Source organism: Rhinatrema bivittatum, chromosome 5 (genome assembly GCF_901001135.1).
Source record: "Rhinatrema bivittatum chromosome 5, aRhiBiv1.1, whole genome shotgun sequence".
NCBI lineage: Eukaryota > Metazoa > Chordata > Amphibia > Gymnophiona > Rhinatrematidae > Rhinatrema > Rhinatrema bivittatum.
The window spans coordinates 269,855,351-269,877,419 of record NC_042619.1 but is presented as its reverse complement, the minus strand read 5'-3'; the positions used below and the strand labels follow the sequence as shown (position 1 = coordinate 269,877,419).

Genomic DNA, 22,069 nt, shown 5'->3' with positions numbered 1-22,069 from the left:
CATATGCCCTACTTGCTTCTTTCATTCATCAATTTGGATGAGGCACCCACTGAAAACTCACAAAGCTGTGAATGAGTCTGCATTAACGTACTCTCAAGTACATACATCAACCTGTCCCGTAAGGAGATGATATATGGGTCAGCTGAAGCCTCTCCTACCTTACTTTCATGACAAGGCAATGGAAGGGACAGAGCCACCAGTAGGAGGATAACACCAGTTCAAGGAGTTATCCATGCAGATGTAGTTGCAGACAGTATATCTTGATCCCCATTCATTAGAGATAACATTGACAGAAAGAGGAAGAGGGTCTATGTTGCTCAGGGCTCAGAGATATTCCAGATCCCTCCTGCTCATATTACCTGAAGTAACAGGAGTCAGATGTTGCACATAAGTGTCCGTAGGGTCCTGCATTGGCTTAGACCCAGCAGATGAAACAGATTTCTCTTTCCTCTTTCTTCCCATATAGAGCATAGTAAAAACCATGCAGAAGGGTAGGCCCCTTTGGGGAGTGGCTTCGGCCCCTGCCGGTGGCTGCGTGCTGCTGCACCCACAATGATGTAATTTTGCAACAGAAAAAAGTCCACCTAGATCCTTCTCTTACAGGCCACCCTTTAACATTGAGATACTGCAAGACAATCTACAAACAGAACTAACAAACATAACGCAGAAAACACCACTTCCTCCTGGCTCACCATCACTAAAGCAATAGCAGACAAGATAAATCCCATGATAAAGAAAACAATAAAAAAACCCAAAACACCAGAACCATTGGTACAATGACAACATCAGATCAGCCAAACGTGAACTCCAAAAAAAGGAGAAAACCTGGCGGACAACAAAACCACCCCACTACTTAACGCCTACCGATCACAACTAGCACACTACAAAAAACTGATCTACAATGCAAAAAAAGACTTCTACTCAAACAAAATTAACAAACTCCAACATAACCCAAGAATGATTTTCACTATCGTACATTGCCTAACTAAAGCTTCCAACGATGAGACATCACCAACCTCCAAGCTCTCAAACAACGATTTTGCAGACTTCTTTAATGAAAAAACAAAACCTCATAAACAACAACCTCAACAACATGCAAGACACGAAAATACAAATCAAACACCAAGCTGGCCCAACTTTGATTCAGCATCATCTCTGGAAATCCAAAATATCATCAAAAAAATGAACTCAGCAAAGCACCCTATTGACAGCATACCCATACCGACGATCAAAGCCATTGAACCAGCAATAACCAAAATGATAACCGACATCGTGAACCTATCCCTCACAGAAGGAAACTACCCCAACTGCTTAAATTCAGCAATCAAACCCATACTGAAAAAGACCAACCTTGATCCAGAAAACCCACTAAACTACCAACCCATATCAAACCTACCATTCATTGCCAAAATTATTGAAAAAATCGTCCACTCCCAACTCAGTGACCACCTGGAAAGGTACAACATCCTACTTCCCACACAATTTGGCTTCAGGAAACAACTAAACATTGAATCACTACTATCAGTAAACGACACCATGCTCAAAGGATTTGACAATGCCCACAGCTACCTTCTAGTCCTACTAGACCTTTCAGCAGCCTTTGACATGGTAAACCATACAATACTGATTGACCGTCTCTCCGAAATCGGTGTAAATGAAAAAACCCTACAATGGTTCGCATCCTATCTATCACAAAGGACCTACCAGGTGTCAATCAACGACACCCTCTCAAAGAAAATAAATCTTGACACAGGAGTTCCCCAAGGCTCCGCACTATCAGTGACACTCTTCAAAATTTATCTTCTCCCGATATGCCACTTCCTCTCAAACCTTAAACTGACTCACTTCATATATGCTGACGACATCCAAATACTTATCCCAGTACACAACTCTCTGGAAGACATCTACAAAAAAAACAGCCAACTACCTCACCAAAATAAAGCAACTACTAACCAACATGAGACTTATCCTAAATATTGATAAGACAGAAATAATCATGCTGGATAGAAAGAACAACCATATGCACATACTACCACTCAACTTAATTAATCAAAAGACAGCAATCTCCCCTGTCACCCATGCCTGCAACCTAGGAGTCATAATTGACAAGGAACTATCCTTCAAGAACCACATCTCTGCAAAAATCAAAGACGAATATCACAAACTCCTAACCCTACGACACCTAAAAGCTTTCCTTTCCCCCAACAACTTCAGATCTGTCCTCCAACTCATCTTCTCCAACCTGGATTACTGCAACTCCCTGCTATTCAACCTACCTCTCACCACCATCCGACCTCTCCAAATCCTCCAAAATACAACCACCAGAATACTCACAGGAATGAAAAAATACGATCACATTACTCCAACTCTCATTTCATTACACTGGCTCCCAATAAAATACAGGATTGACTACAAAATACTATCCATAATACACAAAATAATATATGAAAAACAAACAAACTGGCTAAGTACATCCATAAAACTCCACTCACCAAACCAAAATCTCCGTTCAGCTAACAAAGGTCTATTAAAAATTTCACCTGCTCAGCACAAACAACTTACCTCAACTCAGAAGAGAGCCATATCCCTAGGAAGCCCTGAACTCTGGAACACCCTCCCAACCGAACTTAGAACACAACAAAATTTAAAAACCTTCAAAAAAACTAAAAACTTGGTTGTTCACCAAATCCTACCAAAACACCCAATGACTCTATGCTACAGCTTCCCTCCCTACCAGCCCATATAAACTTGCAGAACCAATCCAAAGCACGTAATTTAAACTGTACAATTTAACAACCAAACTATGTTTATAACGACTACGATAACTTTGTTAACAAGCACATTAATTTTTTATCACCCTGTTAAACATCAAAACTTTGTAAACCGTTGTGATGGCGAAACCGAACAACAGTATATAAAACTCAATAAATAAATAAATAAATTAAATTAAATGATATAGGGGGTCATGGTCACATTAGAGTGACTTAAGAAGAGACGCCTCTGGGAAGAGAAACCCAAGAAATCCACCATGCTAGCCAGTCAGACTCCAACAGGTTGCTCTCTCTCCTCTCTGCAAGTGCCCTGCTGCACCTCAGAGTGACATTAGAGGAGGCACCGCAAGCCCAAGCCTTTTGCTTCCTCCACTTCTGGGAAAGCATGCCATAAATCCCCCATCCTTTCTGAGGCTTTGCCTATGATTGGTTCTCTGCCGTGGCTAAAGGACAGTTTACTCCGCAATGCTCATGTACTGCTGAGTTCTAGAGGAGCTGCGGCTTGACCCTAAATAAAACTGGTCTCTAACCTCCAGTCCCACAGTGCCACAAATAGGTCTGATTATCAGGATATCCACCATGAATATGCAAGAAATATTCAGGGTGGATATCCCAAAACCCAGAGGGGTTTGTGGCACTCCAAGACCAGAGTTGTCCAGCCCTGGTCTACAGCAGTGCTTCTCACCCCAGTCCTCAGGGCACACCTAGCCAGTCAGCTTTTCAGGATAGAGTGCATGCAAATCTCTCTCCTGCATATTCAGTGTGGCTATCCTGAAAAGCTGACTGGCTAGGTGTGCCCCGAGGACTGGGCTGAGAAGCACTGCCACAGAGAATCCCAAATACGCCATGAAGCCACAACCGGAGTCACACATCACGGATTCACTGAATGAAAAGGAAAACAATAAATTAAAAAGGAAAGAAAGACATTGGTTGGGTATTGAGGATTTGTTTTTAAGGCTAATACATGTTCAACATTGCAAACATTTGGGGGCTACTACACTCCCTTTATTGGGCAATGGCTAATTTTATTTGTAGTAAGAAAATCCCCGTTTTATATATTTTTGTTAACCTTCTGGAGGAATGAAAGAATGCAGGGGGATCCAGTCCTCGCTGTTTCTAGGAGTAGAGCAGTTCCACTAAAACTGAAAGCAGTCAGATAGCATTACTATCCCCTAATTACCAAAGACATCCTTTGGCCTTCTCTAAAGTTACTGTCAGGATCATGCTGATAGGAACAGAAGATAACCAGTTCCTAGTGACCCCCAGCTGGGGAGAGTTCTACAAACAGGAACCATGCACCTAGAAACCCTTCCCAAGAGTCAGCTGCATTACTCACTAGCAGCAAACATAAGAGAGGCGGGCAGTACCTCATAGACTAGCAGACATAAGGCTGTGCTACCTCTTGGGCTGCCCTGTGCCCCTGTCATCTCCACCTCCACCCAGACAAGGCCACTGTTAATTTTAACTGTCTTTCTTGGGTTTTTCTCCTTTTTTTTTAAACAATAATTTTCAGTGTCTGAACACAGTTTAAAAGTGTCCAATGCAGGAAACAGAGTAAGGGTACTAGATTTGTAATGGGCAGAGCTGAGCCACTTATGCCATGTATTACCAGTAATGAGCAAGCAGATCATTTGATAGTGGGGGGGATAGGGAGAGAATTTCTGGCAGACTATCCCCCATGGAAAATTGTAGCTATCTATTCTGAAAATACACCTAAAAGCACAAGGCCGGATTTTAAAACCCCAGAGTGTGAATCCCGGGGTTTACACGTGAGGCCGGGCCATTCTGCACAGAAAATAGCAATTCTGGGCAGGGGATTCTGCGCAAATTCTGCTCTCCCCAATAGCACAGAATTCCCCCAGGACTAATTTATGTATCTTTGTTGGGGAAATCCGAAAAAGCAACTGTTTGGGTGGTCCAGAATGGGTAAATGTGAATCAGTTATTTACTCTTTCGGATAATAGAAAGACTAGGGGGCACTCCATGAAGTTAGCATGGGGCACATTTAAAACTAATCAGAGAAAGTTCTTTTTTACTCAACGCACAATTAAACTCTGGAATTTGTTGCCAGAAGATGTGGTTAGTACAGTTAGTATAGCTGGGTTTAAAAAAAGATTGGATAAGTTCTTGGAGGAGAAGTTCATTACCTGCTATTAAATAAGTTGACTTAGAAAAAAGCCACTGCTATTACTAGCAACGGTAACATGGAATAGACTTAGTTTTTGGGTACTTGCCAGGTTCTTGTGACCTGTTTTGGCCTCTGTTGGAAACAGGATGCTGGGCTCGATGGACCCTTGGTCTGACCCAGTAAGGCATGTTCTTATGCCCCCTTGGGAACATTAGGAAAGCCATGTTCTACTGGTGTGGCTAGCAAATTTGCCTTCCCCCACCTCCAATTGAATCTCAAGTCCCTTGGCTTACAGCCTAGAAGGCCACAGGTTCAAATCCCAGCCTCTATGGCTGCAGGAACAGTAATAGCGGTGAATACTGCTGTGAGCAATGGCCAGAAGCCTTTCATCAGAAACCTGCCTTGAGCGCCAGACTTGACTGAATGCCAAGGTATGTGCAGTGTGAGCTCACCCAGTTCTCTGCTCCCCCTCCAAGGACTAACTCTGGTCAACTCAAGACCAGATGTGAGATGGGTGATGCAACCGTCAGAATGACAGGTTGCGTTTTCGTGGAAATTTGCACTTTAAAATTCAGTAAACAAAAGCTGAAAAGCCCTGCAATCCCACCTCCCTTCCCCCTCCCCCCCAAAAATACCAAGTCCTATGGACAAGAGCAGTGATCCCTCTTGTCTTTGCACTACTGGAAGAGCCTTCCTTCTGGTCCCTTACAAATACATTTTACCAAAAATAATGCAAACTGCTTATTAACAATTATATATATTAACAGTTTCACCTCACCAGCAGCTGATATGGAGCAACTTCACTGTGCAAAGGACCTTTTAAAACTCACAACGGTATAGGCCAAATTCACCTAGGCGTCATCTGCATTCTGAGGCTTATGGAACAAGCTTGGTGCATTTAAATGTTTTAAAATTAGAAAAAAGGTGTGCAGAAACAGGATTAGAAAAGGGCATTAATATTAGCACACTCCATTTAAATGAAAGGATTAGCTTATTACTTACCAGTGCAGGGAAGTGTGTTAACGTCTGAAGCACTTTGCGCTGGATTTTTTTTTTCTTTAATTGATCAGAGAATAAAGTTACTTATATTTCTAGGTCTAGTGGGGCTCCTAGCTGTGAGGATCCTGAACTCAGATCAGACCCCTCATGCCCAGGAACCCCAAGTCTGGGACCACAGGCTAACACTAGCCCTAGAAATCTGAGTTTCCTTTATTCCATCTCTGATTTGGGAGTTACAATTCCAGTGTAAAACAAAGGGGATTAAAGCAGTGGGGGTACCTGAGCCTGTGTGTGTGTGGGGGAGGGGAGGGAATAGGTGGAAGCTCTTTGGGCCAGGGGAATAAGAACTCGGGCTGAAGTCCTAAGGTGGAGCAGACAGGCTCCAATTTTTGGAGTTAAAAATGGTAGTCGAGTTGGTGATTTATAACTGATGGTAGCATTGCATATCCTTTACTCACTGCATTGTTTTGTTTAACAGAGGAATAATGGAAGTGTGCTAAATATTACACACATGTTTTACTCAATTACATTAGACTCTGTATCTTTTATGGGGGAAAAGCTTAGTAAACTGGGCCCCCAAGTGTTTCTTAACTCTTCAATTAGGCAAGGGCCATTAAGGATAGAAACTGATACAGATATCACAAAAGCAGATCAGAAATCAGGACTGAGCAGACCACTGGTCACTAAATGGAAATATTCTGCATTTGGCAAAGCCTGGACTTTTCAGTTCATCCTTTATAAGACCGGGGCAATCCCAATCAGGCCGATGCAATATCAGCTCATGTAAAACAGGTGCTCGTGTTGAGGACCCGCTCTCCTAATGTGCGCCCAGCCACCTCTCCTGGGAGTGCAATGCATTATTTAAATGAAGGGCCGTGGCAAAAAGGATGCGTTAGGGATAAATTGTACATCCTTAGCACGTCCATGGCATCGGGTGCCCAGAAGTGGCTGAGTGCAAGTTAGAAAAACGGACGCTCAATTGGGCATCCGTTTCCCTAACCTGGCCGCTGGCAAGGTTTTTCTTATGCTGCTTCCTGTGGAGCACAGAAAAGCACGGTGATTTTTTTTTTTGCATTGGGGGGGGGGGGGGGGGGGGGAGGGAGTTAATAGCTAATAGCCTCCTCTACATGCATTTACACGTCATGAGCACTATTAGCTATGTGCTGGTTTGGATGTGCTAATCCCCTTATTGCATCAGGAGTTGGCCTAACGCATCGAAAACGCGAGTCCAAGAATTCGTTAGCCTGTGCACTAGGCTCAGTGCACGATATGGCATCAGCCCGATGCACTGTATGTTGCTACAAGCATTCCAAAGAGGGCACCAGTCTCCAGCACTCGCAGCCTAAACCTCCCCTCCCAACCCATTTCCTGCACCCAGAAAGCCACATTACCCCATTTTGTTTTCAGACTGAAAGTAACAACTCAGGTTATAGCCTCTAGTTAAGAAATTCTCTCTCCTCTGGTCTCTTCCACCCGATCTAACCCTGCAATGGTGAAATCTATAGCCCATGATCCAAGAGTACCAAGTACAGTGGTTCTAAAAGCCAACGGAACTATTTAAAGGAATCAAAATAATCAATTTGTCATGGGCTGGCGCATCCTCTCTTCCTCCCTCCCCCCTCATGAATGCATTTAAGGAACAGAAAGAGGTGTGGGATCTTGTTTTATTACAAGAAATGTAAAAATAAAATAAAGCAAAAAGATATATTCAAAGAAATTCAAACATTTAAGTTTTACAGGTCAGATAAAAACGGGTCACAAAACAGAAACTGGAGAATGGTCCTCTTATGCCAAGCTCAAGGGATGCGTACAGACAAATCGGAAGAAAGAGAGGCAACTGAACATACAGTCACCTCTTAATCATTCCAAGTAGGCTTTACTGAACCAGGGGAAGGGGAAACTCTTGCCTTCCGCTATTCACAGTAGCTAAACTGGATGCTACTTATTCACAGCACTTTGGTTGGGAGCAACAGTAATCATCGTTGAGATGTATCTGATAAAGCATCGGGCAGCATTCAGTCAGTCCAGCTCCAAGGGGGAAAAACATTCAATACAATAAAGCCCTGATATACCTTCAAAACTGCAGAACCTATGTATGTACATATAAAGACAGGTGCAGCTGGTAAAACAGCACTTCAGGTCATGTGTTTTTTTTTTAATTAGCAAACCAGAATTATTAACAGATAAGTCTTTACAAATATTCTTCATGGCAGGATTCTATTAGAAACAAAATAATCTTTTAGAATGGTGCATTGACAATGTATAGAAGACCCTTCAAAGTCAGACCCTATGAGAACGTTGCATTCTCCAGGGAACAATGATGTCTTCCATCAGCGCCAGATACCTGCCTACTGTCGCAGATCTAACTTCACATTTTACTCTAGTACATTTCCTTTTCCATTACGTTTAGCAGCAGCAAACCACAAAGCTATGAAGAGGCCTCGCCTCAGACCGGTGCCAGCGTGGGAGCTCAAACGCAATGAAAGCCACACAAAGAAAACAGAACAGCTGTTCCAGAAGTGATGCTGGGGGGGGGGGGGGGGGGGGAGAGAACTGGCTTGGAGGGGACGGTGGGGAAAGGATGGTAGAGGATGAGTGGTTGAAGAGGAGAGTTAGGATTTCGATGGGTTTGGGGGGAAGACCACATAGGAGCTAGGGAAAGGGTTTGGGTGGGGGAGGAGTGGGTTGAGATAGCTTGGAGGGGGAGGGGCAGGAGGGAGCATGAGAGAGGCTGTGGGTGAGCAGATATTGTTTTAGTTACAAAAATGCTACAGTTGCACCCGGTAAGCTCAGCTGGCTTCATCCTTAGCAGGGATACCCCAGCCTCACCCAGGCCAGCCGCTTTATGAGAATGGGGTTCCCTCTCGATATCAGCTGCTTTTTCCCATGACTGACCTGGCTCTCGCATGGAGGGATTTTTGCTGACGAGGCCCCCGCTGGAAAAATAGTGAAAATCACTTTAGTAAAGCTTGTGCATCTGTATTTTGTTGCTAGATCCAGGCACCTTGAGTTACCCAGCTGTGAATGGTGACTGAATCTTACCGATTTTATCTTTTTTTTTTTTTTTTTTTTTTTAAGTCTCCTGCTTTGGAAGCTTTCATGCAGCTAAGGTACCAGAAGTCTGCTGCTAGAGCACTGTAAAGCAGGGGGCCATCTTATTAGTGAACGATACTATTCAAATTATTTTATTAGCAGTGTTTTACAGTGGAATGTTATACATAAGAATGTGAATTACACAATTCCAATACCCCTATTGCAATTAATCCATTAAGACCTAGCATTGACCCTAAAAACCTCTTCTTGCAGAGCTCTTTTCGGAGCACTGTGACAGCTGTGGTCATAATTCCTACGCTGCACTGTGTATGCAAGGATGACAACAAATAATATTATGGCTTTCCGTACAGGCTTCCCTCTCCATGCTTACCCATTTCCTTGGGTCACCTCTTCCGTGGTCAGCCTAGGCAGGACTCTGCAAAGGTTTAGGTAGCATGAGAGTAAAGAAGCTGCACTATAAATGGCTTAGGTCTAGTTATAAAATATCATTCATAACCCAATATAAGTCACTGAACCCTATAGAATCTTTATAAAACTCATATTAACATGGAGTACAACCTATGAACTAGGAATAAGCATTTATGGCCCTTGAAAGTTTAATCTGCCAGGACAAAATTCAGCCTAAATACTATAAGTTGACATTCCCCTTCATTGTAGGTTTGTTTTTTTTTTTTAAACATAAATCATTTAATTCTATTCATCTTTGTTATAACTCCCCCCTCACTATTGCACTGAAATTGCTTTCTTCCCTCAAAAACCTTACAGCACGTTATTTGGTAGTGTTCTACCTCCATTTATAAAATCTTGGAGGTCTATACCACAACACAGATTAGTATACTGCTATATGGAAGGCATACAGCAGTACACTGATGAGCTAAGTAAAACTAGACATTCCTTTCAGAGAACAGACACACAACATGCATACAAAAAGGATCCAGGCTCCAAGCTGTATATTTGGACAAAGAGCCTGGAGTGGACACGATCTAGTCATGAAAGCAAAGCTTTCTCCTGGGCTGCTCTCACAGCTCGAGTTACCCAAATGATTGACCCAAAGATTTTCTGAAGATTTGGAAAAATATTCCACCACCACCACCCCCCTGCAATATTCTGGTTTTTAGACCAGCCTCCCCACTCTGATTTGCCTAATAATCCATAAATGTCTTACTACAAAATGCAGTAACTGCATAGCTAAAAAGAAATATCAAAGTGTCGGAAAACAGAATGCCCATGTTGGCATTTCCTGTGAGCTCTGAACCGCTTTTCTCAGGCTCTACAAATCTCTTACTTTGTGACAAATATCTTTTACAAGTTAAAAGTCAGTATAAAAAAAAATAAAATCATACTCCCTACTATTTAGCCCCCAAAGGCCAAAAACAATTTTAGGTGAATCGAATTCAAAATATTTACAAACTCTGCAAAAATAAGAGATACAGAGAGACTCGGAACTAGGCCCAGTGAGAGCCGGGGCTCTAGGGTCTGCCCATCATTTTGTTTTCTTAGGATGAATGGATGAAAATGAATATAGCTATAGTTGGATCTCTTCTCTTGGACTGTGCATGACTTGTGCTATTCAGAGACACTTGTCATTAAGGAATCAGTCTCCTTTCAAAATCACCCAACACCCTGCACCCACCTCATCCTCTTCCTAAGATTTAAACTGAAGTCAAGCAGGTTCAAGTCATGCCAGACTGCATCAATCAAAAAAAAAAAAAGGGATATATGAATTCTATGTAATTTGAGTTAGGTTGCAAAGTTCTGTCCCAACATCCAAGCCATTCAGTACAACAATTACCCTAGGTTCTTATATACTAATGAATTTTGACCCCGGCCAAAAAAAAAAAAGGAAAACCTTCTTAGTAATCTGGGCCCCAATTTACGTTAATCTTGTTTGAGTGTTTAAAAATCTAGGCCCTCTGTCTCTGATCCAATATCATCGGGATGAAGCTGGCATGTCTGGGACACCTGATACAGTGTATGTGAAATTCAGGAAAAAACCCAGTGCTCAAGAGCTCTGCTGCTGGAGGATTTTCCCTGAACCACAGCTGCATTACAAATTTGCTTGTATAGTTAGTACAAATACATTCCTACATGTTCATTTTACTTCTTTAAACTCTCTGAAACAATTTACAGTTACTTCATTTTAAGTTGTAGATTGTCACGGGCACTAGTGGGAACTCATGGCCACTGATGTACTTGAGATAAGCAGTCCAAACATTTCCCGCAAGTCTGGGAGATGTGCAGCTGCTTAGTAATAGAAACAAATTCACAGGTTGAATTTCTCAATTACTGGTCTATGGTCTGGCGCCAGTAGCATTTCTGCTGGCCCACAGAGCAACAGCGATTGCACGAGGTGAAGGTGGAAGCTGCAAGATCTGTCCTGCAGCTGCACAGGCTGCACTGCTCCCCAGACTTAGGAAAAAGTCTCCCTGTGGATCCTTTTTTGTCCAGCCCTGAGACCACCCCCTCTCTGGGAGGGGAGCAGATGCAAATGAATGTTAATAAGCCAGCATGAGACCAAGTCAGCATCTACTCTGAGGCCCTGCTTCCCAACCAGCAGGCAGGAGGGGTCAGGGCCCAAGAATTGAGCAGATGCCGACTCTGTCTCCTGCCGGCTCATTAACATTAATCTGAGGTAGCTCCCCTCTCTGAGATTAGGGTGCAGAACTAGCCCTACCTGTAATTAAAAAGTCCACAGGACAGGAGTATTAACTGTAATAGTATTGCTAGCTGGCAGGGGAAGGAATTTATCTTTTTTTTTTTTTTTGAGCACCTGTGGTTGACTGAGAGGGAGAGGAAAGTATTTCTTTTTATTCTGAAGAAAATACTGTTGACTGGTTGGGAGTAGGAAGGGTTGTTTTTTTTTTTTTTTTAAGAAAGCAATTTTCTTAAACTGGCCCACTACCTTCTTAAAATGACACAGACCCAAGTGCAAGGCTGGTCCATTATATTAAAGACCAGAAGGGGAGGCAGTATATCCTCCTACCCCCTCCACACTAACTTTCTGGTCCTCCTCCCTCTTACCAGCATTGCAATCTGTTCACATAATTTAAGAAAGGTAGCTAGCTAGTCCCTGGCACGCAAAAGGTTGAAAAATATCAAATTTAGACCCTATATTCTGTCCCTCTGTATTCTGAAATCCTTCATCCTGTGTGGCTATATAAAAACAGTAATCAACTGATGAAAAATGCATCAGTTAATGTGAAATGAAAAACATCAGGAGGTCACTGAACTGTCAGTGCCTCTAGGATGGTACAGTATGTAGCAAACATGTAATACTGTCTTTAGGGAAGACATTCTTGGGCCTGACAAATTCCAACAGAGCAAACACAAGTGCAAGAAATGAGCTTGCTTTGTACAATTTTAAATCGGTTCTATCTTTTGTCTAAGGATTTGGTTTCCTGCAACTTTAGAAACAGAAACAAAAAATTCACTGGAAAAATAAAACTGGAGAAGCTAAAAAAAAAAAAATCCCTCAGCAAAATGTACTGAGAAACTTTTGCCAGAAAAGATTAAATATAAGACTCAGGCCAGCAGGTCACAGTGTGTTCTGCGTGAGTTTTTAACCTGTGGAATTTGTTTTCCTTCCAGAATTTGCAGGCCTTGGATTTCTCTGTCCTCTTATAGATCTTTGACTGCAAAAATCACAGAGCAGAGCAAACAAACTTTTGCACAAAAATCTTCACTAATCAGATGTGAGGAAGGGAAAGATATTCTGAAAAGGTAGGTGTATGACAACTGAGCTTTTGCTTACTCTTATAGTTTTGTTGTTTTATGTTAAAATAAATAAAAACCCATTGCTCCAGTGTGGTTAGGGGCTCTCTTTCCCTTCCAGCTGTCAGTTCACATCTGCACTGGCCTGAAATAAGACTGCTCAAGTCAAATTTTTTTTTTTTTTTTAAATAAAGTTAGGGATAGATTAATATAATAAATAGACAGATAAAACAATCCCCAGCTACAATCTTAGATTCAATACAATTATGCATACAAAAAAAAAAAAAGGATTGCTCCACCAAGTAATTTACATTGGAGAAAAAAAATCAAGGTGATGCATTTATGCAGCCAGTCCTAACCTTTCATGTATGATTTTGGCTAGCTCAGGTTTTGCAGACGTAACCCAAGTCAGGAAGATTACCTAGGTTCCCCTTAATACATCATCAGAGCGGTGAAATCGTGGGTTCCTCTACTTACAGGTATATGGCGGAGAAAGGAGGCAGGTTAACCGCGCAAGAGCTGAGATTGCTAACAACTTACTTTGACCAGGAAAGTGAAAGTGGTGGAGGGAAGACACTTACGCAGCATTTCTTGGTTTCATGTTTCCAGAGCTTTGTCCCATAGCACAGATAATCTACAGTGAAATATGTCAACTAAAACCCTTGCAGCTGGTTACAGAAAATCTAAACGTACATGCCTTTTCCTGAAATGTAATCCATACCATTGAATAAAAAGGGAAAAGCATATACTACACAGGTCTAAGAATTGCTCAAATGCAATGGAGCAGAATACACAAGGCTATGTAGGTAGGGGCCATGAGAGATTTTCAAAAGGAAGATATTTTGATACAAAAAAAAACCAAAACAAAAAACAGTCATATGTTCCTCTTCTCTTCATTACAGATGGTCTTTACTCCACAGTGACAGACTTGGCAAGATTTCTTGGACAATCCACCTGAAAAAAAGAAAAAAAAACAACTTTCATTTCTTAAAACCTATCTTCCTATGACAACCTTTACAGATATGTGTAACTCGTTACTAGAGAACAGGATACAATGCGGTGAGCAGCTCTGGCATTCCTGAATTCTTCTACACAATAATAAGGATTGATGTATGCTTAAGTGTCCCTTTATCATCCATCCAAAATTTTTTCTTGAAATGTTTACACTGTGTTGTTAAGTCAACATGGAATCTTCAAACCCTATGGTCAAGGTGGTTTTGACATAACTTAGCACCAATCTAATCATTTGCAATGTAAATTCTATTTATAGTACACATTTATATAATTTTTAAATTGCAAATAAAAATGTTTAGCAATTATCTCCAATATACTGATTATCAAAGATACAGTATCCACACACCAATACGCTTATTGCAAAGAAGTTCCAAACCAGTTCATATTTCACAACAGTTACTTATCTTTCCATGGTCAACATAAGTATAGAAGGTGCTTGTTTATTTTATCTCCCACATTCGAGCAGCCCACTATACATCAGACACTGCTGATGTTTCTGTAAGTATTCCCTGCTTCAGGAGTTGCAACTCTTTTGGACCACTGTCGGGGGTATGGTGTATGGTGTTCTACTCTGTTGGAGTCCTCAAGTTCCTCTGATATGTCTTGAAAATCTGATGTAGATTAGGTGGCGCAAACAAAATGTATTAAATGGAGCTGGTGGGGATTGTGGATACACAGAGTGATCTTATGAACCCTTTTTTTTTTTTTTTTTTTTTCAGAAAACAGGTTAAAAATCAGGATGCCACAAGCCTCTTGTGTTGTGTTGGAACTAGTCAGGTACATGATCTCTCAGTGGCCTTTTAATAAATATAGATTTATGAGATATCTATTTTAATTAACAGGGCCAGCGAGGGATCATCTACCTGAATAGATCCAATACAGCAAAAATATTTTGCAGGATCCTCAAAAGCTGGTAGTATGGCGTGGGGGATACAGCCCCAGGCTGAGACCTCTGTTCCATAGGTCTGTGTGGCCCTGAACATGACAGACTGCCTGGGCTCAGCATTACCTTACAAGTTCTCTGGGACAGGAGCATTGTTGCCATGTGAGTGATCTTGTACTTACATCATATCCTCTCAGAACAGCAAGATGGAAAGCAAGCAGCTGCAAGGGGATGACGCTCAGAATCCCTTGCAGGCAGTCCACTGTGTGCGGCACTTTAATTGTTCGCTTTGTATTCTTGATTGTCTCGGTGTCCTCCTTATCACATATCACTACAGGACGCCCCTTCAGTGCAGAGAACAGAAGACAAATTAAAATGACATGCAAGCAGACCAGAAATGGGGCCTTTTCTTATTTGTTTTGCTCCATGAGATACTCTGCATTCTTCAGGAGCAGGGTCAGCAAAGTAAGGTGAGCCCCTGGGAGATCAATTTGAAGACACTTTCACAGCCCCTGGCTCTATGCGTGCTGCAGCTAGGTCAAGGCTGCTCCCAGGAAGGCTTTTTAGGCCCAAGTTCCTGGTGGAGCGTAGGCCGAGGTTTAGGGGCGCTCTGGGTGATGGTCTTGGTGGGAGTGATTATCCTTTCCTCCTTGGGAACCAATTCAATTGGGGGTCTGAGTTCCTGCACAGAAGGGTCAAGCACCAGATGGGTCCCAGGTGGCTTTGTTCCCTTGGTGGGTCCGGCAGCAAGAGTTACTGTCAGCACTCTCCCTGTATTCTGGGAGAGTTACAAGCAGGCAGTAGATTTAAAAAAAAAAAAAAAAAAAAAAGTCTGCAGCACAGCCTTTTCCCCTGGACTCCCACCCAGTCTCCTATGGTACTATACAGGATTTGGACTCAGTCAGGAGGTCTAAAATGATCACTCCCCTCTCCCTCTCTCTGTTGGCTTCTGGTACAGTTGTAAAAAGAAGGAGGCACTGTGCATTTATAGTATGTACTAATATCCAGGATGAATTTAGGCTTACACATCTCAAAATCATAACATGTGCAACCAAAACATCTGGGAGCAAAGTGAAACATCTCTATACGGCAAGCCAACAGTTACAGCTGAAGAACGTTTCTTGACTGCCACCGGTCTTAATTTGCTGTTATGCTCACCAGTGATTTCTCCCATTCTGTGTGTGTTTAATGAGTGTTACTAAAGCCTTGCGGTGATGTGAGGCGGGATACAAAGGTGTCCTGGTGCCACTCACCTGCCGTGCCACCACTTGCTGCAAGGCATTCTGGCACTTGGTGTACGTGTGATCTCGCATGATAATCATAATTACAGGCATCAGCTTGTCGACCAGTGCCAGGGGGCCATGCTTCAGCTCCCCAGCCAGGATCCCTTCCGAGTGCATATAGGTGATCTCCTTGATTTTCTAGAGGAAGAAAACAGGTCATTCCATGTGTAAAGAAGGAAACGGACACTCACATTTTTGAATCAATGGTCTACTTTCAGCTAGGTTCTCTGTGTTACTACAGCCTCAAGTCCTGGGGTTTATAACCCCCAACTGTTAAAAGAAAAATGAAGCAGCTTTACAGGAAGAGAGCCTCCTCACCAGCGCCCCCTCCAGGCAGGTGGCATAGTGATACCCACGCCCCATGATCAACACGGATTTCTGGTGGTAGAGCTCAGTCGCCAGTTTCTGAATTTCATCTTCCATGCTCAGTACGTCCTTGATCAGATCTAATAGAAAGCGAGAAAAAAGGCAAAGCAAAGATGAACATTTCCCTGCATGTTCTGTGGCTTCCTCTTAGCTACCCTTGCTTTTAACTCTCTCCTCAGACTTGTGGCAGACGAATTACAACCAGAACATCAGTTGTCTCTACTGTGAGACTGAATACTGAAGTGCACCCCTCTTTTCATCGCTATTTTATTTATTTTAAAAGTTTTGTATACCGTAGTTCGAAATACATCACAACGGTTTACATAAAACATCGTAAAAACACAGGGTGTACATCAGAGAAAAATATATTTTTTCTTTTTTTTTTTACAATTCACTTTTGGTACGAATACAAATACCTTAATAATAAAAGAAATAAAAGCAAGAACATAAAAAGATTGCGCCAGTCTTTGACTCAGGCTGTTTTTAGCCTCTCTCAAGGTAATCTGCATATGCTTGTTCAAAAAGCCAGGTCTTTAAGGCTTTTTTAAATTTTTTGAACTCAGTTTCCAATCTCAACACAGCAGGCATTGTGTTCCAGAAACTGCGACCTGCAATAGAGATGATCCTCTCACGTACTTACGTGAGGTGGGCTGTGTTTACTGAGGAGGAGGCCTGCAGATACCTACATGCCAGTTACTACTTCTAGACACGTGTAAATCATAAGGTAAGCCATAGCACTTCGTGTCTTCAAGAACAAGGCAAGAAAGAAAATGCTACCAAAAAGATGTTACACATTTATAGATTACAAGTCCTGTAGTCAAAAGATTTGTCCAGGTAACTCAACATTATCCAGACAAATCCATGATTTCAAAAATCTACCCTCTCCCGCCATTTAAATTTTGTCTGGGTAACTCATCACCTTCACAGATAGATTGGAGGGGAGAAGAGGCGATGATGGAATGTTCTGGGGAGGGACTTAACTTTAGCCGGTTAGTGCAGATATTCAGTGCCGAAAATAGGAAAATTGGTTCTTACCTGCTAATTTTCATTCCTGGCGACAGAGAAAGTTTCACCGACACTGTACATAGCCCAGTGTGCTACCTGCAGTCCCTCAGTATTGACCTGTACCCAAGCCAAGATAACAGTAACAACCATAAACTTCTAAGCAAACTCCCTCCCCTCCAACGAGCCGGAGGAAGGTGAAGTTGCCCAAAAATACAATGAAAAACTTGTTTCACAAATTTAACATAAGCGATCAGCACTGAAAACCTCCAACTCCACATTACATACAAAGCAACAGTATGAGCGGCGGACTCTCTCGCCCAGTAAATGGGCAGGTCTCTAGACTGATCTGTGCATTAGCACGTAAGAACCAATTTTCCTTTCCCTGTATGTAACTAGATCAGTCCAGACTCCTGGGATGTACCTAAGCTTCCCTTAACTCGAGTGGGACCTGGAGATTTCCTCTCGTAGAACACTCTCACCAAAGCACATGGAAGATGGAGCCCCAACATCCAAGCAATAATGCCTAGCAAAGTGTGCAATGACTTCCTGTAGCCGCCCTGCAAATTTTATGCGGAGACACCTGTTGTGATTCAGCCCAGGAGATCGCCTGAGAATGCGTCAAGTGTGCCCCTAAAATTTCTAAAGGGCGCCTGGTGCAATGGGGTTAATTTGACTATCGCTTCCTTCAGTCACCACACAACTGTAGCCTTAGAAGCCTTATCTCCCTTCTTTGGACCACTCCATGGTACAAAGAGGTGATCCGCTTTATGGAAATCATTAGTGACCTTTAGATACCTCACTAATGCATGCCTCTCATCTAAGAGCCTAAGCTCCCCTGCATGAGGCATAGAGGCATCCAAACCTGGAAAAGGTGGAAATTCCACTGTCTGACTAAGATGGAATGCCAAGACTACCTTAGGCAGAAAAGAAGGCACCATGCATAAAGATACCCCCAAATCAGACATCTGTAGGAAGGGATCTCAACATGACAGCGCCTGGAGCTCCGAAATTCTCCTGACTGAACAAATAGCCACCAAGAAAACCCCCTTAAGTGTCAAGTCCTTAAACGTAGCCCTCTTTAGTGGTTCGAACCCAGCCTCACAGAATCCTCTAAGGACTAGATTCAGATTCCAAGAAGGACAAATGTTCTACACCTGAGGATGCAGGTTCTTAGGTCCCCCCAAAGGAACTGTATAACATCTAGATGTGTGGGCAGAGGATACCCTTGCACCTTACCCAGGAGACAACCCAATGTCGCTACATGGAGACTCAGTTAAAGGCCAGAACAGGCTGAGGCTGCACTGTGTCAACAACAGACCAGGACTCGAAGACCCTCCATATTCACACATACACCAAGGATGTAGATGGTCGCTTAGCCTTCAATAAACTGGAAATAACTGCTTCAGAATATCCCCTCTGTCTTAGTCTTCTCCTCTTAGAGGTGAAGCCACTTGATAGAAGTGAGCTGCTTGACCCGAAAATATTGGGCCCTGGTACAGAAGAGTTGACTGATGTCCGAACCTCTGTGGCCCATCTATGTCCATGTTGATCAGATCCGGGAACCATGATCGATGTGGCCACTCTGGAGCTACCAGGATCACGTTGCCCGGATGTTTCTCTATCTGCTGTTATCTCTTATCCACCAGAGGCCATGGAGGGAAGAAATGATGAATTCTTCGGCAAAACCTGAGCATCAATTCTTTCCGTATCATTTTCTATGTGGTGGCTGTAAAACCGGGACACCTTTGTGTTCTCTTTGGTCACCATTAAGTCCATATGGGGATACCCCCCATCTTCAGTGAATGAGACACATCGCTGCCTCTGACAGCTCCCATTCCCTGGGGTCTAACTTTCTCTGACTGAGAAAATCCACCTGAACGTTGTCCACCCCGGTGATGTAAGATGCCGTCAGCCACTTCAAGGGCTGCTTTGCCCAGAGAATTAACTTCCAGGCCTCTCGAGCCACCACCTGATTCTTGGTTCTGCCCTGACGGCTAATGTAGGCCATTGTTATCGCATTGTCCGATAAGATCCATACTGGATGGTGGCTTAACTGTGGCAGACATACAAGCAAAGCGAAATGCACCGCTCTCATCTCTAAGCAATTGATAGACAATGAGGCCTCCTGTTTCGACCACTGGCCCTGCGCCGACTGATCTTGACACCCTACCCTCAATCCAGAAAGGCTTGCACTGGTGGTAACTATTACCCAATTCGCAACCTCCAATTCTGCACCATGCTCGAGACTGGTGCGAGTAAGCCACCACAAAAGACTGTCCCTGGCTTCCCCTTCTAATGGAAGAAGAAGATGAAACTCTTCCAATAATGGATTCCAGCGGGAGAGAAGAGCCCTCTGCAGAGGCCGCATATGTGCAAACACCCAATACCTTAATTCTAAATTCGATGCCTTAGAATCCAGGGCCTGTAAAGAGTACCAGACTCTGGGCACCAAAAGCTCTACCAGATGCCAAATCGGACTCTGTAATTTCAGCAATCTCTTTCCATGAGATACACTCTCTCTGCCAGCATGTCAAACTGAGCTCCCAGATACTCCAGAGTTTCATAAGAGAATAAATGGCTCTTTGCTAGCTTCAATACCCATCCTAGAGACTTCAAGCGCATCAGCACCTTTTGTACTTATTGTCGACAGAGATCTTCTGATTTCCCACAAATAAGCCAGTCTTCCAGACATGGATGCACCAACACACCCTCCTTTTGCAATGCGGATGGCGTCGCCACCACCACCATCAGATGAAGGTACGGAGAGCCAGTCGCCAGCCAAAGGGAAGGGCTCGAAACTGAAAATGTTCCCTTAGGACTATGAACCTCAGGAATCTCTAGTGCTCCAGCCTGATGGCTATGTGCAGATATGCCTCTGTCAAGTCAAGAGATGCCAAGAACTCTCCCTTGTATACTGCCGCTATGATGGACCTCAGAGTTGGACCTCAGTCTCCATACAGAAACGGGGAATCTTGTCTGCCGCATTTACCTTCTTTAAATCCAATATCGGCTGAAACGTTCCTTTTTTTTTTTCAGAATCACAAAATAGATGGAATATAGAAAAATCGGTTCTCCCCTTTTGTAAAACTTGCCTCCAGGGCATTCAACTGAAGGCCAATTAACTCTTGGAATGGATACAGTGGGGAAAGAAACAGGACACTTAACTTAAATTGACCTCTGGCTACACTGGGCTTGTTCAGGGTCTGAGTCAACAAACTTAGCAAGACATCTCTACAAAAAAGGAAAAAAAATCTAAAGAGTCCAATGTGGCTCTGAATCAGATGTAATTTCTCCCTCTTCTAGAGGTAAGAAAGCCAATTCCCAGAGGAAGTGACATCATCGGAATCGATGGCAGCTTGAGACGCAAGCTCCTCTCTCAATCTGCGAATTTTTGCAATAATTCGGAGTGAAATAGTTATTTTCTTCGCTTTAATAATGTGGGACGAACCCCAGAGCAAGGTAGTGATGATCACTAAACGTAAATTCCGTGGATTTCAAACAATTTTCCTACCGCAAACCGGGCGCAAGCGAGAGTGGAGAAGACTATCATGGCGCCAGCTCAGAGCTCCCCGAGGATTCTCAGGACCACGGTGATGTTTTTATCACCTCAGAGGAGGAGCTTCCAACTTGCTGGATTTTAGAGACTGGTTTTGAAGCCTCCAACAAGGCTTCAAAAGCTACAAAAAGGAGATTCAAGGGATGCTAGAGGAGTTTCATGAAGAACTAACATCTCTAGCCCACAGATTGGATGAAACTGACACGAGAATGGATGCCCAGGTTGAAATTAACAAGCAATTACAAGATACATGCTCAGACCTTCAGGAAGAGAATTTCAACATGAAAGTCAAACTTGCTGTCCTGGAAAACAAGAGCGAGGAGGGGAAACCTCAGGTTCTGAGGCTTCCATGAAACCCTGGCTAATGTGGATTCTGAGGCCTTAGTCAGTCACTTTTGCACGCACATGCTGGCAACAGAAACCGAGGGAGAGGAAGTCACGGCTCCTAATATTAAATTTGATAGAGTGCATAGAGCTTTGGGAGCTGCTAATAACAGAAAACGCGACATTATAGTCTGCTTTCATGATTCTTCAATGAAAGAGAAAATTGCTGCAGCTGCAAGGAAACATGCCATTTGGGCGTGGGAAGGCCAAGAAATTGCTGTGTATGCAGATCTGTCGCAGGCTACCCTGCAAAATCGTCAGGAGCTTTGCGAGGTAACCCAATTCTTGTGAAAAGAAAATGTGAAATACAAATGGCTACACCCCTTTGGCCTAACCTATACGTGGGACAGGATCTCTTCACGCATAAGATCCCTTTCTGAAGCGGCTGCGGTCTTGAAAGATCCCCACCAGGGATGCACACAAAATACAAGCCATCTGAATTTAGGCACGACTGCGAGTATGCACACAAATGGCACAGTTTGCCTTATGCCACTGCCATGTGGCTGGGCAGTGTGCCGTACTCACCCGCCTGTTTACCTGAATCTCAGGAAACCCATAGATGACCAGTTCTGAAGCACTGATCAAGGCCCCCAAGTGACCAGCACAACTATTCCACTGCCTCCCGTTTGCCCTTGCCTTTTTTTTTTTTTTAAACAAGTTTTAGAACTGCATCCACTGCTGAAACTAGCTTCGGAACAGAAATTCAATACTTCCTTGCTCAGATGTGACCCGAAACGCAGAGCTGCCAGTGGAACCAACTCTGCCTCATGGGGGATGAGGGATCTGAACCACAAGATATATATCCCCACGGAACTTCGGAGCAAGCTGTCATCAAAGGTCACCAAACACTGCCTCAAACCAGGGGGATGGCCCCACCAGGACCTAACAACCCCTTGGGAGGAACTGTAGATCTAT

The 22,069-nt window shown here is 43.2% G+C and overlaps 1 protein-coding gene across 2 annotated transcripts in view; it reads right to left on the bottom strand.

Moving 5' to 3' along the window:
* Positions 1-8,903: 8,903 nt before the first annotated feature.
* Positions 8,904-22,069, bottom strand: part of GFPT1 (glutamine--fructose-6-phosphate transaminase 1) — a 142,300-nt gene continuing 129,134 nt past the window's right edge. For both annotated transcript variants that reach the window (XM_029604031.1, XM_029604032.1), the window contains 4 exons: positions 16,162-16,289; positions 15,814-15,981; positions 14,743-14,904; positions 8,904-13,617 (listed from right to left, as the gene is read on the bottom strand). In XM_029604031.1, coding sequence (XP_029459891.1) covers positions 13,573-13,617; positions 14,743-14,904; positions 15,814-15,981; positions 16,162-16,289 — 503 coding nt within the window. In that variant the 3' untranslated portion in view covers positions 8,904-13,572. The remainder of the gene's footprint in view (positions 13,618-14,742; positions 14,905-15,813; positions 15,982-16,161; positions 16,290-22,069) is intronic.